The sequence below is a fragment of the Manacus candei genome, unplaced genomic scaffold (assembly GCF_025592945.1).
Source record: "Manacus candei isolate 608988 ecotype Guabito, Panama unplaced genomic scaffold, ASM2559294v1 h1tg000147l, whole genome shotgun sequence".
In the NCBI taxonomy this organism is placed as follows: domain Eukaryota; kingdom Metazoa; phylum Chordata; class Aves; order Passeriformes; family Pipridae; genus Manacus; species Manacus candei.
Window position 1 is genome coordinate 697,409 of NW_026138195.1, and position 15,220 is coordinate 712,628.

At 56.6% G+C, this 15,220-nt stretch overlaps 2 protein-coding genes across 8 annotated transcripts in view; both read left to right on the top strand.

Moving 5' to 3' along the window:
• Window positions 1-15,220, top strand: part of LOC127462968 (zinc finger protein 239-like) — an 85,650-nt gene that overhangs the window by 19,904 nt on the left and 50,526 nt on the right. The gene's annotated exons all lie outside the window — the stretch shown is intronic.
• LOC127462942 (class I histocompatibility antigen, F10 alpha chain-like) overlaps window positions 1-15,220 on the top strand; it is a 29,364-nt gene that overhangs the window by 9,027 nt on the left and 5,117 nt on the right. For 2 of the 7 annotated variants that reach the window (XM_051771880.1, XM_051771886.1), the window contains exon 6: window positions 7,482-7,520. The exons of the other annotated variants lie outside the window; for them this stretch is intronic. In XM_051771880.1, the coding sequence (XP_051627840.1) occupies window positions 7,482-7,520 (39 nt within the window). The remainder of the gene's footprint in view (window positions 1-7,481; window positions 7,521-15,220) is intronic. 7 annotated transcript variants of the gene reach the window in all.

Sequence of the window (15,220 nt, forward strand, 5' to 3'; positions counted from 1 at the left end):
GACATCGGTAACATCACAGGGACAACAGTGACATCAAAGGGACAACAGTGACATCACAATCACAAGGACAGCAGTGACATCACAGAGAGATCGGTGACATCACAGGGACATCAGGGACATCACAGAGACAGCGGTGACATCACAGGGACAGCAGTGACTGTTACGACCCCCCCCCCAGGAAAGAGGCGGGAGGGTAACTCAGGTTTTATCCATAATTCCCTTGGGGTGGATTAAAGTGAAACGACACTGAATAATCGGTGTCTGAAAACATATTGACAAGGTTTATTTGAACAATTTTGTATCAACAGGTATTGCAGCATTTTGGGGGCTGTCATATAACAAGGCCAACATTTCAGGGGAGGAGAAAAATGCATAGGGGAGAGAAAGACAGGGTAAGAGTGAGGGGGAGCAAGAAAAAGGAAAAGATGAGAGTGGTAAAAACGTAAATAGTCACCGCCCACTGGATCCAGCCATGTAAAAAGCAATGGTCTGGATCCGCAGGCGGTGGGGGGAGAAGAAGGAAAAATCCCCCCCAAACCCCCAAAGTCACCAGTCAATATCCATATCCTTTGCACCTCCCCAAGGCGGGGAGTTGGTTCCATAGGGGGGTGTCCCCCTTTCTGGCGCGGAGTTCATGTGGAGGGCGTGGTAAACTCGGCTCTTCCCGCCTTTTGGGGGCTTGACATCTTCTGCACTGGAGGAGGAGGATGGGCCCAGCTGCCCATCAGAAAGTCAAAAGCCTGCAGAAGTCTCTTAGAATGCAGAAATCATTAATTGTTCCAGTCTCTGACACTCCCCCAGACCAGCGCTCGTGGGGAGATCTCTGCTCTCAACCTCCAGCAGTGACCTTGAGGGGGTCCCCAGCCAAGGCAGGAATCTCCACACACCCCCCAAGAAGGGTTCTGTTGGAAGAACCTGCCCCTGGGACAGGGGACTGGCCCTTTCTGGTAGAAACCCAGGGACTGACAGTCCTTGGACTCCAGGGGTTCCCTCACCATCAGGGGCTTCATTTGGGGTCAATCCAGTCTGGGGTCCAACATCTCCTGCCTTGTCCTGGCCCCCTCTCAGCTCAGCACTGACCCCTTTGCAAATGGGGCATTGTCTTGGTGCCATTGCAGGGGGATGTCCTGCCCCAGTGTCCCAGTGTTCCTTTAATTCCCAGAGGCCCTGCAGTGTCCCAGTGGCCCCTTGATTCCATGACCTTCTGAAACACCTCAGGGTTCCTTTGGTTCCATGAGGCCCCCATGTCCCAAAGGCCCCTGGATTCCAGGAATTCCGCAGTGTCACAAGGTTCCTTTTTTTCCATAGGGCCCTGCAGTGTCCCAATTGTGCCTTGATTCCAGGAGTATCCAAATTCTCCCGGGGTTCCTTTGGTCTCAGGAGGTCCCGCAGTGTCCCAGCGGCCCCTTCATTCCAGGCAGGCCCAGGGAGACGAAGCCAAAGACGGAGCCCCGACCCCGTCAGCATCTTGGGGGGCGGGGGGGCAGGACCTGGGAAACGGCTGGGAAGGGACTGGGATGGACTGGGATGGACTGGGATGGACTGGGATGGACTGGGAGGGACTGGGATGGATTGGGACAGACTGGGATGGACTGGGATGGACTGGGATGGACTGGGAGGGACTGGGAGGGACTGGGATGCCAGGATACACCGGGACGAGGACTGGGACCGAGCAGGACCCCCCAGGAGCAGGATCTGAGCACACTGGGACCCTCCAGGACCAGAATTGGGGCAACAGGGATCATACTGGGAGCAACTGGGACCACACCGAGGGCTACTGGGAGCAACTGGAGGCCACATAGGATATACTGGGATTGCCTTGGAGTCACTGGGATTGTACTGGTGGAAACTGGAATGTTACTGGGACCACACTGGGAGTGACTGGGAAGGACTAGGAGCATGCTGAGGGCTCTACTGGGATATACTGGGAGTGTCTGCAACCATGGTGGGGGTGACTGGGACCATACTGGGAGTGACTGGGACTACAGGAAGGGGAATTAGGACCAGGCTGGGGACAACTGGAAGGAACTGTGAGTGACTGGATCTACAATAGAAGCAACTGGGATTGACTGGGACTGTCAGGAGGGAAGACCGGGATCATACTTGGAGTGACTGGACCTGTGCTAGGGGCAACTGGGAGCAACTGGGACCATGATGGGGACAACTGGGATCATCCTGGGATCACGGTGGGAGAAGCTTGGCCCATGCTGGGAGCAACTGAGACCACACTGAGGGTGACTGGGGTCATCCTGGGATCATAGCAGGAGTGAGTGGGATCATGCAGGAGGTGATTGGGATCATACTGGGAGCAACTGGGAGTGCACTGGGGATGACTGGAAGTGGCTGTGAGCAGCTGGGATCATGCTGGAAGCTTCTGGGGGCAACAGGGAATGAGTGGGACCACATGGAGGAAACTGGGAGCAACTGGGAGAGACCAGGAGTGACTGGGATCATCCTGGGACTGACTGGGCGCTGAATGCGAAAAATCAGTCCGAGAAACTGCTCAGAGACTTTTTTATCTTTAAGCAGCAAGGTATTTGTTTATTCAACGTTGGGAGCAAGCCAGCTGGCGCTGGACAAACTTGCTGGAAGGCTTCACACAAAATCAGCATTTTTCTACAATCTTCAGCTGGGATTAAATGCATATTCAAGTGATTACAACATCTATCGATGCATATTAATAACAGGCGGAGTAGAGGTGGAGCTCAGGCGGGGCTTGGGGTGGTGTTTCTCTTGGCCCTCAATCCTGAGAGTACTTCCACTCTTCCTCCATGGCTCTGGGGGCTTCAACTCATCTTCCTCAGCTTGACCTTCCTTCTCTTCCATTCTTCTTGACCCGCTCACTGAAGCTTGGAAAAAGCCCTGGCTCCCGGCCTATTCCTCCTATTCCAATGTCTCCCTGATCCTGCTGTCTCTCTAATTTATCCCCTCGAGGCCTAGGACATGTTCCTGTACTATTCTCTGAAGCTTTGCTCCAGTCAGTAGAACAGAACGAGCACAGATGCTCTTGGATGTTGGTAGCTTGTTAGCAGGCCCCAATTTCTTAGTTAACTCTTTTGGGCCTGGCCTCCTGTTTCCCCAGGGACACAGCCCGGGCCCGGCTGTTCCCATTCCCATTCCACGGGTTTGCATTCCTGTTCCAGGTGTTCCCATCCCATTCTAGTTGTTCCCATCCCATTCCAGGTGTCCCCATTCCCTTTCCAGGTGTTCCATCCCATTCTAGTTGTCTCCATTCCCATTCCTATTGTCCCTCCTCCCATTCCTGATGTTCACATCCCACTTCTGTTTTCCCCATTCCCAGTTCTTGGTGTTCCCATTCATATTCCAGGTGTCTCCATTCCCATTCCTATTGTCCCCATCCCCATTCCATGTGTTCCAATTCCCATTCCAGGTGTTCCATCCCATTCTAGGTGTCTCCATTCCCATTCCTATTGTCCCTCCTCCCGTTCCTGGTGTTCACATCCCACTTCTGTTTTCCCCATTCCCAGTTCTTGGTGTTCCCATTCATATTCCAGGTGTCTCCATTCCCATTCCTATTGTCCCCATTCCCATTCCAGGTGTTCCCATCCCACCTCTGTTTTCCCTATTCCCATTCCTGTTGTCTCCATTGCATTCCAGAAGTCCCCATGCCAATTCCTGGTGTGCTCAGTCTGCTCCCAATGTTCCCATTCCCATTCCAGGTGTCCCCATTCCAATCCCAGGTGTTCCCATTCCCATTCCTGGTGTCCCCAAACTGCCCCCAATGTTCCCATTCCCATTCCAGGTGTTCCCATTCCAATTCCTGGTGTCCCCAGTCTACTCCCAATGTTCCCATTCCCATTCCTGGTGTTCCCATTCCAATTCCAGGTGTTCCCATTCCCATTCCTGTGTTCCCATTCCAGGTGTCTCCACTCCAATTCCAGGTGTTTCCATTTCCATTCCAGGTGTTCCCATTCCAGGTGTCTCCACTCCAATTCCAGGTGTTCCCATTCCCATTCCTGTGTTCCCATTCCAGGTGTCTCACTCCAATTCCAGGTGTTCCCATTTCCATTCCAGGTGTCCCCATTTCCATTCCAGGTGTTCCCATTCCCATTCCTCGTGTCCCCATTTCCATTCCAGGTGTTCCCATTCCCGTTCCAGGTGTTCCCATTCCCATTCCTGGTGTTCCCATTTCCATTCCAGGTGTCCCCATTTCCATTCCAGGTGTTCCCATTCCCATTCCAGGTGTCCCCATTTCCATTCCAGGTGTTCCCATTCCCATTCCAGGTGTTCCCTCCCCATTCCATGTGTCCCCATTCCCATTCCTGCTGCCCGCATTCTCATTCCTAGTGTCCCCCAGTCTGCTCCCAATGTCCCAATTCCCATTCCAGGTGTTCCCATTTCCATTCCTGTTGTTCCCATCCCATTACTATTGTCCCCATCCCATTCCTGATGTCCCCATTCCCATTCCAGGCATTCTCATTCCCATTCCAGGTGTTCCATCCCATTCTAGGTGTCACCGCTGTCATTTCCCCTGCTGGTTTACCTTTAAACCAGCACACCAGGGCTGTGCCCAACGGGGGTCCCTGTGGATCATCCAACGCGGGTCCTCCCATGGCTGATGGAGTTGGAGCAGCGGCCGAAGCTCTTCCCGCAGTCGGGGCACTCGGGGCTTCTCTTACCGGTGGGTCCGTTGGTGGGAGGTCAAGGCAGAGCTGTCCCTGAAGCTCTTCCCACACTCCCCACACTTGTGAGGCCTCTCCCTGATGTGGATGCGAAGGTGGGTGTAGAGGGTGGAGCTGTCCCACATTCCCTACACGTGTAGGGCTGTTCCCCAGTGGGGATGTGCTGGTGGCTGAGCAGCTTGGTGCTTGTGCAGAAGCTCTTCCCACATTCCAAGCACTTGTAGGGCCATTCCCTGGTGTGGATGCAACGGTGTTTGCAAAGGTTGGAGCTGTCCCTGAAGCTCTTCCCACACTCCGCACACGTGTAGGGCCGTTCCCACTGTGGATCATCTGGTGTCGGAGCAGGGTGGAGCTCTGATTGAAGTTCATCCCACATTCGTCACACATGTAGGGCCTTTCTCCACTGTGGATCATCTTGTGTTGGAGCAGGGTGGAGCTCCGCTTGAAGTTTTTCCCACACTTGCCACACGTGTAGCGCTGTTCCCCACTGTGGATGCGACGGTGGTTGCGGAGGGTGGAGCTCTGCTTGAAGCTCTTCCCACACTCCCCACATGTGTAGGGCCGTTCCCCACTGTGGATCATCTGGTGGCTGAGGAGGGTGGAACTCTGCCTGAAGCTTTTCCCACACTCCTCACACCTGTAGGGCCGTTCCCCACTGTGGATGTGCTGGTGCCTCAGGAGGTCGGCTCTCTGCCTGAAGCTTTTCCCACACTCCCCACACGTGTAGGGCCGTTCCCCAGTGTGGATGTGCTGGTGCCTCAAGAGGCTGGATCTCTTGCTGAAGCTCTTCCCACATTCCAAGCACCTGAAGGGTTTCTCCCTGCTGGGAGGCTGCTCAGGGACCACCAGCTCGCAGCTCCGCCTCAAGCTCCGGCCGCCTTCCCGGCACACGCTGGCTCTTTCCTCCTCACAGCCCCCTGGGCTGGCTTTGGAGCCCCTCCTGCGGGGTCATCTCCGGCCCTTTTCCTCCCCGCTGCCTTCCTGCGCCGGGGAGCCCTTCAAAACGGCCTCTCCCACCAGGCTCTGCCGGGGGGATTTGTCCTCCGCGCTCTCCGGCCTCACCTCGGGGCCTGGGGCAGGAACCAACAAGGACACGCAGGGGATTTGCCTCCGGCCCACAGGGAAGCCCAAGGACATCCCCTCAACTCCGGCCCCGGCAGGACGGCCACAAAAGACAAAAGACCCACCCAAAGGGGCACTGACTTCCTCCTCACCTGCCTGGGGGGCCCAAGGCATCTTCCTCTTCCTCGCAGCCTCCTCCTCCATCCGCCCAAGCTTTGGGAAGCAGAAATCCTGATGGGGGGGGAAAACAAGGGGTGAGTGCTTTGCCTTGGGGGTTCCTCCTGCCCAAGTCCAGCTCTAGGACTCACCGGGTATCTTGTGTCCATAAAAACCCCCAAAACAACAACATTCAGCCCAAAATCCCCTCCAAGGAGTTCCCCCTCTCTGCTCTCTGGGGTTAGGGGGGTCCCCTGTCTGGCCTGATGGCACTTCTGCCTGCCTTGGGGGTCCCTCTTCTCCAGGCTGCCGGGGGTCCCGCGGCTCCGGGGGGTTCCCACTCTCCGGGGTCCCCTTTAGTGTTGCCAGGGGGGTCCCAGGGCTCACTTCTCCCCACTCTGCCTCCCGGGGCCGGCCGGCCCTCCTCTCTCGGCTCCCACCCTCGCAAACCTCTTGGCGCTCTCGGCTCCCACCCCGCCTCAAGGCCCCCCCTCCTCTCCACACTCCAAGGCCTTCCCCCTCTCCGGGACCCCCGTTTAAGGGGCCCGGCGCTCCCTCTCTGCTCCCCCCCCTCCAGCATTCCGGGGGTCCCCCAGCTCCGGGATCGCCCCTCTCCGCTCTCCCCACTCCGCGGCTACCGGGGTTCCCCCCCGGCTCTCACGGGGGCCCCCAAACCGCTCTCGCCCCCCCCGCCATTGCCCAGCCACCGCCAGGACCTTTTGGCTGCTCTTCTTTGTGCTCCCGCTCGGCTCCTCCCTCGGCTGGGCCGCCGCTTTTGGCGGGTTTCCTCCTCCGGGATCCGCCCCCTGCAGCCCTTCCCCCCCTGGACCAGCCCCCTTGGGCCCCCCTTGGGCCCCCCTTGCCCAATGAGTCTGATTATACAGACAAGCAATTGCTTTTAATCCACAAAACCCAAATGTCTAACCCAGCACCCTGGGGCATGAACAGAGTGGTGTTCCTTGCCCCCCCCCCGAGTCCAAAGTAAAGGGAGAGGGGAAAAAAACCTGCTGGTGGGAGAGCTGTTGCAATCTGGTCAGAAGTGGTGATTGCAGTCCAGTTGAGGGTGGTGGTCTCAGTCTGGTTGAGAGTGCTGAGCTGCTGCCTTCTTCAGGATCCCACGAGTGGTGGAAAGGTTCTGAAACTCCAGGTTTATATATTCTCCAGTTCAGGCAGGAATGGTCAGTGATTCCCTCAGAGCGGGGAATTCCATAAAAGGATGCTCAGTTCCCTCCCTCAGAGCGGGGAATTCCATAAAAGGATATGAGGATTCTCAGAGCAGGGAATTCCATAAAAGGATATGGGGACTGGAGCACCCAACACACCTCGCAGGCCCCCCCGCCTATCCCCGGACAACAGTTCCTGGGAAAATGGCATGGAAGGCCATAGAATACACACTTTTGGGCTACACCCATCCAGTGAGGAATCGGTCCCAGCTGTTCTAACTAGGACACTGTGTCCGTCACCGCTGCCATCATCATCATCATCGGCCTCGTGGCAGTCGGTGTCTGGAAGCTCCGATCCGGTAACTCCCGGGATGGGGGTCGGCAAGGGGCACGGATCCGCCCGGCAGCATTCCGGGGATCCTGTGCCACGGGTGCTGATCCCACTTTCTTTCCAGAGGGAAGAGGGAGGGGAATGGATACGACCCCGCGCCCACCAGTGAGTCCCAGCAGCGTGTGTGGATCCAGATCCTCTGTGCAGGGATCCCAGGATGGATGCCGGGATTCCAGACGGGAATGGGGGCCTAATGGCTGGAGCGGGATTGGAAGGGGATTGCAGCTCAGGGCAGGATTCCAGAGTGGGATCAGGTGGAATTGTGGACTGGGATCAGGGCTGGATTCTGGAGTGGGATTGGGGTGGGATGGATGGAGTGGGATTGGGGTGGGATGGACGGAGCAGGATCAGGAGGGATTCCAGAGCAGTTCCTACTCTCCCTGGGCTCCACAGCCGGCTCCATCCCCTGGGATGGGAACAGGGACATGGTGACTCCTTTCCCCGCTCTCATCCCAGCAGGAATCACAGCCTGAGAAATCCCGGAGCTGGATCCATTCCTTTCCCTCTCCCTGCGGAAAGGCAGGAGCTGCTGGCAGAGCTCATCCCGCTGCTCCCACCCACCCCGGCCCCCTGCGGCTCTTCCCGATGGATCAACTTCCTGCTTTTTCCTGTGTGAAACCCAGGACCACAATTATTCCTGAGGCTTTAATTTGGGTGTGAAAATCTCCTGCTTTGGGCAAGAAATCCTGGCTCCTCCTCCGGCATCCGGCAGTTCCTCTGTGGGAACCAGGAATGGGAATGGAGACATTGAGGACAGGGATGGGTACACTGGGGACAGGCTGGGGACACCAGGATTTGGAATGGGGACATTGGGACTGGGATGGGGATATTGGGGACAGGGATGGGGACACTGGGAGTAGGTTGCAGACATCAGGAATGGAAATGGGAACACCAGGAGACAATGGGGAATGGGGACACCAGGAGCAGGATGGGATGACCAGGAGAAGGTTGGGGACACTGGAACAGGCTGGGGTCATCAGGAATGGGATGGAGACACCAGGAGTAGCAATGGAGACATTGGGAGTAGGTTGGGGACAGCAGGAACTGGGAATGGGGACACACGGAAATGGGAATGCGGAAAACAGAGCTGGGATGGGAACATCAGGAATGGGAATGGGGACACCAGGAATGGGAATGGGGACACCAGGAATGGGAATGAGGACCTGGAGGACAATGCTGGGGACACTGGGAGCAGCCTGGGGAGAGCAGGAACTGGGATGGCAACACCAGGAAAGGGAATGGGGACATCGGCAGCAGGTTGGAGACACCAGGGACTGGGAATGGGGACATCAGGAATGGGATGGGAACACTGGGAATAGGAACACCGGGAATGGGAACACCAGGAATGGAGTGGGAACATGAGGGACCAGGATGGGGACACTGGGGACTGATGGAGAGGAGCAGAGACCCCAGACTCACCTAAACCCCTCCCAGAACTGAGGGCCAAGAGAAGCTCCGCCTGAGCTCCGCCCGAGCTTTGCCCATTATTAATATGCATAGATAGATGTTGTGATCAGATGAATATGATTTATCATATTTAATCATATATGAAAATTGTATACAACCCCGATATTGTGTGAAACTCTCGAGCAAGTTCTCTGTGGTGCAAACCACGCTCGCTGCCGACGTCTGCAATAAATCCCTTTGCTGCTCAAAGATCCAAAGTCTCTGATCAGTTCTTCGGACTGGGTTTTTCAGCATCACAGAGGCAAAGGCACAAACTGCTGGATGCCCTCAGAGTGCAACATTCCCTCCAAAGAGAAGAGGGAAATGCTTCATTGCTGAGCCCTGCAATACCCTGCCCTTGCCCACCAGGCCAGCACAAGAGCACCTGACCTTGTCGCTCGGCTCCTGGGCCTGTGGCTCTGCTCCCCTGGCAATAGGCACGGCCACTGCAAAGAAATCCCCCAGGGAAGGCACACACTGACGGATCCCCTCAGAGGGCAACATTCTCACCAAAGCTCCCCTCTCAGCTTCCTTTACACTGACCTCTGACTGCAGGGACCTCCTTCCCACTCTGCTGATGCTTCTCAGGTTGAGAACCACCCCGAAAAAAACCCAAATGCCAAGGGATGTGCTTAGATTCACCAAAGATACAGACCACCAGAATTAACATCTGATTCAGACTGGCAGGAGAATACTCACCTTCCTCGTCTCCCCTTTGGTGCCAAAGGCCCCCCCACCGCTTGCATCCCACCTGGAAAGAACAAGAAGACGCTCACAGAACGACCTTTGAGAGAAGTGCCTGTCACAACTGCAAGGAGGGATGCAGAACAATCTCACGTGAGGGATATTCTCTGCTCTGCCCTGCAGACCCTTGTGCTGGGGTCAAAACACAGCCTCTCTGCTTCCCTCTCCTGAGGGACTTGTTCTTAGACATCCCTTTCCCCTCCTGGCAATTCCCAAGCCTGGACCCGGCTCTCATTCCCTCTCTGGCTCAGAGCCCTCAACTTCTCTTGCAGAGAGCTGGGCCTGTCAACCTGCCTGCCAAAAGCATGGCCCTTGGGCTGCCTCGGAGGTTCCTGCAGTCGCCCCAGGCCCTGCCCAAGGCCCTCCCATCAGGGGCTGGGCCCTGGGGGCCAGGGGAGAACCCACCCGCGGCTTGGCCCTTCTTGCCCAGCCCTGCTCTGGCCCAGCCTCCTCCCCCTGCACACTCCCCACTGCCACAGCCTGCGCTGGGGCAGCATTTCCTTCCTGGGCCCTTTCCAGCTGCCCCCATGGGGACACTTCCATTTTCTGGGCCAGGCCCCAGAGGCAATCCCAGCCAGTCCTGCCCCTCGGCCCCAGCCCGGCTCACTGACTCCTGGGGGCCCCTGGAAGCCAAGAGCCAAAGGCCGACCCCCCCAGAGTGCAGCCCCACCATCTGCACTGGGGCCCCAGGGCTTCCCTTTCCCAAGTAGCCCCTGCAAAGCCTTGTCAGAGACAAAACTGGGGGACCCGAGTCCTGGATGCTTTTAGGAAAGCGGTCTGAACATTTCTTGACTAATGGAGGGGGGTGACTTTTTTATTCTTGACCTTTCCAGTTCTCCATTTGGGGGCAGGATGTCCTCTGGGCCAATGTTTTGTTCCCTTTGCAGTGAGTGCAGCCTCAGAGGGCTGAGCCCTCTCTGGCTGGGCTTGGCCTCTCCTGCAGAGACTCAGGCCTGGCTGGGCTGCCCCAGGCAGACGCTGCAGGAAGAAGAGCTCAGGCCGCCTGGGTCTGGTGTCCCTGGGGCTCAGCCTGTGCCCCATTGCTGGGCAGGGGCTGAGCCCCACCTCTGCCTGGGGGCCTTGGCCAAAGGGCTGCCAAGGAAGAGGCCCAGGAGCCTTGGGGCCTGCCCAGCTTTCCTCCTCCCTGGGGGCTCTCAGTCCTCCCCTGACACCGGGTGGGCCCAAGGCCTTGCTGGCTTCGGGCTCACGGCCCGCCGGCACCATCCCAGCGGCCTGACCCCCCTCCTTCCCCTCTCTCCAGCCTCTCCTGCCTTTTCTGCCAAGGGGCCATCCAAGGCAAACCCCGGTTCTCAGCAATGGCACCTGTGGCACGGCTGCAAGGCTCCAGTGGGCCAGGCAAGAGCAGGAGCACAGAGAGCCTGAGGAGCCAGGAGATGCCCTGGCTGGGCATGGTGCTGCTGCGGGACGAGCTGACACCTCTGCACAGTCTCTGCCCGTCCCTGCCAGCCGACTTCTGCCCAGGCTCTGGGCACGGGGACGCAGCACTGACACTTTTCAGCCCCCGCGCTGTTCCACAGAGGCTGTGATGTCACAAGGCCCTTGCCTGGCAGCCAGGAGATGGGCAAGGCAAGGCAAGGACGGAGCCTCTGAGCCACCAGCACGCTGTCCCCAAAGGCTGGGGTGGCACAGAAGCCCAGAGTCCCTGAGCTTGGCAGAGACTTGTGAGATCAACCGGCGTCCAGCCTACGCCCCATCCCCAGCACGTCAAGCAGAGCACGGCACTCAGTGCCATGGCCAGTCTTTGCTTAAACACCTCCAGGGACGGTGACTCCACCACCTCCCTGGGCAACCCATTTCAATACCTAATCCTTGTTTCTCTCCAAAAAGTCCTGCTCCTGTCCCTGACAAACAGCCCCTGACAGGCAGGTCCTCGTGTCCTCTTGTCCTGTCGCCTGTTGCCTCGGAGAAGGGGCTGACCCCCACCTGGCTCCAGCCTCCTGTCAGGAAGTTGTGGACAGGGAGAAGGTCAGCCCCGAGCCTCCTCTTCTCCAGGTTGGAGAAGCCCAGCTCCCTCAGCTGCTCCTCACAGGCCATGCACTGCAGACCCTTGCCCAGCTCCATTGCCCTGCTCTCCACCCACTGCAGCCCCTCAAGGTTCTCCCTGAATTGAGGGGCCCAGAGCTGGACACAGCACTCCAGGGGTGGCCTCACCAGTGCCCAGTCCAGCAGAAGAATCCCTGCCCTGCTCCTGCTGCCACACTCTTTCTGATGCAGGCCAGCCTGCCCTTGGCCTTCTTGCTCACCCGGGCACCCGCTGGCTCAGGTTCAGCCTCTGTCCACCAGCACCCCCAGGGCCTCTCCCACGGGGACCCTTTGCAGCTCCTCTGCCCCCGGCCTGGAGCTGCAGGGGGTTATTGTGGCCAGAGGCCCCAAAGGCACCAAAGGCACTCTTGAACCTCATGCCCACGGGCTCGGCCCAGAGGTCCAGCCTGTCCAGGTCCCTCTGCACAGCCTTCCTGCCCTCCAGCACATCCACACTGCAAGCCAGCTTGGGGTCCTCTGCCAATTTGCTCAGGGAAGACTCAATGCCCTCCTGCAGATCCCCACGAAAAATAGGCAACAGGACTGGGCCTGTTACCCAACAAGTTCTAGTGCTTGACAAAGGAGCCCACCCAGCAGTGGGGAGAAACTGCTGGTAGGAGATTGAATGAGGGCAAGAGACAATGGATGATGGACAAGTTCTGGGCCATGGCCATTTGTTAGAAAAACAAAGGAAAAGTTTAAGGCCTGCCATATTTCACTGGTCAGAGACCTGGCAGAGAAATCTATTTTTGAGACCTGGACACCAAGAAGGCAGAATTTCTAAACCACCAAGACCCTTAGAGAAACCAGAGACAGAGACAAAACTAACACAGACAGTTACTGAGGCTCTCCCTATCTAGGGAAAAGACAAGAAAAGGACAAAAACTGTGGACTAAGCATCATTCAAAGTGAGAAATCAAGAGCCAATAGAAGAGAGAAGAAGAATTCCTGCAGAGAACTGGTAAACCAATGAACAGGAATTCCTTTGCTAAAATGTAGAAATACTTAAAAGTTTTGAGAACTGATGTACAGGTGTTAGAGAGCAATTCCTGTGTCCCTTCAGTGCTGAATGAAGTAGGGTCACCTCTGGAACCCAACCAACTGCTCAGAGATTTTATTCCCCAGCTTTCGCTGACGGTTTCTGGGGACCCAGATGAGACAAAGCAGCGCCGACACTGCAGAGCAGAGGAATCGTTGGCCCTGCAGCGTGTACCAAAGGAGTTTTGGGGAGATCTTCCAATTCCCTGGTCTGGGGAGTTCACCACGCCTTCTTTTCTGGGAAAAAGAACAGGCCATGAATTTTGGGTACTTGATTTTAAGGCCTTTTGCCTGCACAAAAGGCACAGCAATGGGAAGGAGGCAGCGTGAGGCTGAGAGGTTTCTGTCATGGTTTGTGGGCTTGGGTGAGATTGGGCCAGAATTACAGGACACCTGTAAAATCTGGGCTTTGGGAAAGGTTGGGGAGGGTTGGGAAAGGTGTTCAAAGGGTGGTTTTGCCTGAGGTGTTAAACATGGGAGTGGGTCTATCTTCCCAATTCTCAAGAGAAGAGATCCCAGAAAGCTTCCCTGCAGGTTGTGTTCTAAGGAACAGGAGAAGAGACCGAGGGTAAGGGGTTTCTTTCCTGGAGGGAAGGGCTGTCGTTCACTTGCAGGAGCCCTGTGCTGAAATTGCCAGTCTGACTGCCCAAACTGAACACAGCTGAAGATTCCTGCCAGACAAAAAGGGCCAGGACAGAAAGCTCTTGCTGCCCATGGAGTGCCCAGGGTGGCCCCCCAACTGCATGTGAAACCCGAAGGTTCCAGGCTTTCTTTCCTGGGGGAAAGGCCGTGACATCCCAAAGAGTCCCGTGGCAGACAGGTGGGGCTGCACTGTGGGGGTGTGAGGTGTTGGTTCTTTGGTTTCCAGGGACTATTCCAGAATGGAGAGGACAGGCTGTGACATCACAAAGGAGCCCATGGCACAGGGGTTGGGCTGCACTAGGGGCTGTGAGACATTGGTTTTTTGGTTTCCAGCAGCCATTCTGTAATGGAGGGGATAGGCCGTGACATCACAAGAGGGCCCATGGAACAAAGGTGGGGTTTCACTTTGGGGTTGTAGGGCATTGGTTCTTTGGTTGCCAGGGCCCATTCCAGAATGGAGAGGACAGGCTGTGACACCACAAAGGAGCCCTTGGCACATGGATGGGGTTGAACTGTCACATGGTGGGGGCTTGGTTCTTTGGTTTCCAGAGGCCATTCCAGAATGGAGAGGATAGGCCAGAATGGATAGGACAACAAAAGGACTCAAAGCACATGGGTTGGTCTGCACTATGGTGTGGGGTGTTGGTTCTTTGGTTGCCAGGACCTATTCTGGAATGGAGAGGACAGGCTGTGACAAGAAGTGCCTGTCAGAACTGCCAAGACGGACACACAAGAATCTTCTGTGGGCATATTCTCTGCTCTGCCCTGCAGACCCTTGTGCTGGGGTCAAAACTCAGCCTCTCTGCTTCCCTCTCCTGAGGGACTTGTTCTTAGACATCCCTTTCCCCTCCCGGCCATTCCCAAGCCTGGACCCGGCTCTCATCCCCTCTCTGGCTCAGAGCCCTCAACTCATCTTTCAGAGAGCTGGGCCTGTCAACCCACCGTCCCTTTGGCTGGCTGTATTGGGGAGGGGTTCGGATCATACTGAAGCTGAAACCACGACACCACTGAAAGCTCAACAAAACTGATATTTATTAGCAAGAGGTGGCCAACAAAACGAACACACCCAAAGGAGAGGAAGGAAGAGAGAAATAAGCCCCCAGCATGACCTCCCCCAGTCACCCAGCTGTTGCCCATAAAGTTATCTCACTGACCTAGAATGCCTGTAATTACCAATGGCAGAAGCTGCATCCTTGGAGAGTCAGTAAGTTCACAAACTGGCAGGTGTCCCTGCCAAAGGCAACGGTGTCCTTGATGTGGAGCTTGCTCCCCTCCAAAAAAAGAGCTATCTGCTTTTATACAATTAGTTGAGTCCCCTCAACCTCGGCAGGTGTGGCCAGCACCGCCCAGCCAGAGCCCTCAGTCCCACCCCTTGGTGATGTCAGTGCATCTCTTCTGCGCACGCGGGGCTTTCCCTGCGCTTGTTTATCTGTACTAGGGGGAATTTATGCTGAAACTTTTGGTCTGTGTTTGGCCCCAGCCACCTGCAGGAGTTTATATTCTCCCTGCCATGAATTCCGCAGTGTCACAAGGTTCCTTTTTTTCCATAGGGCCCTGCAGTGTCCCAATTGTGCCTTGATTCCAGGAGTATCCAAATTCTCCCGGGGTTCCTTTGGTCTCAGGAGGTCCCGCAGTGTCCCAGCGGACCCTTCATTCCAGGCAGGCCCAGGGAGACGAAGCCAAAGACGGAGCCCCGACCCCGTCAGCATCTTGGGGGGCGGGGGGGCAGGACCTGGGAAACGGCTGGGAAGGGACTGGGATGGACTGGGATGGACTGGGATGGATTGGGACAGACTGGGATGGACTGGGATGGACTGGGATGGACTGGGACTGACTGGGATGGACTGGGACAGACTGGGACAGACTGGGATGGACCAGGACACCAGGATACA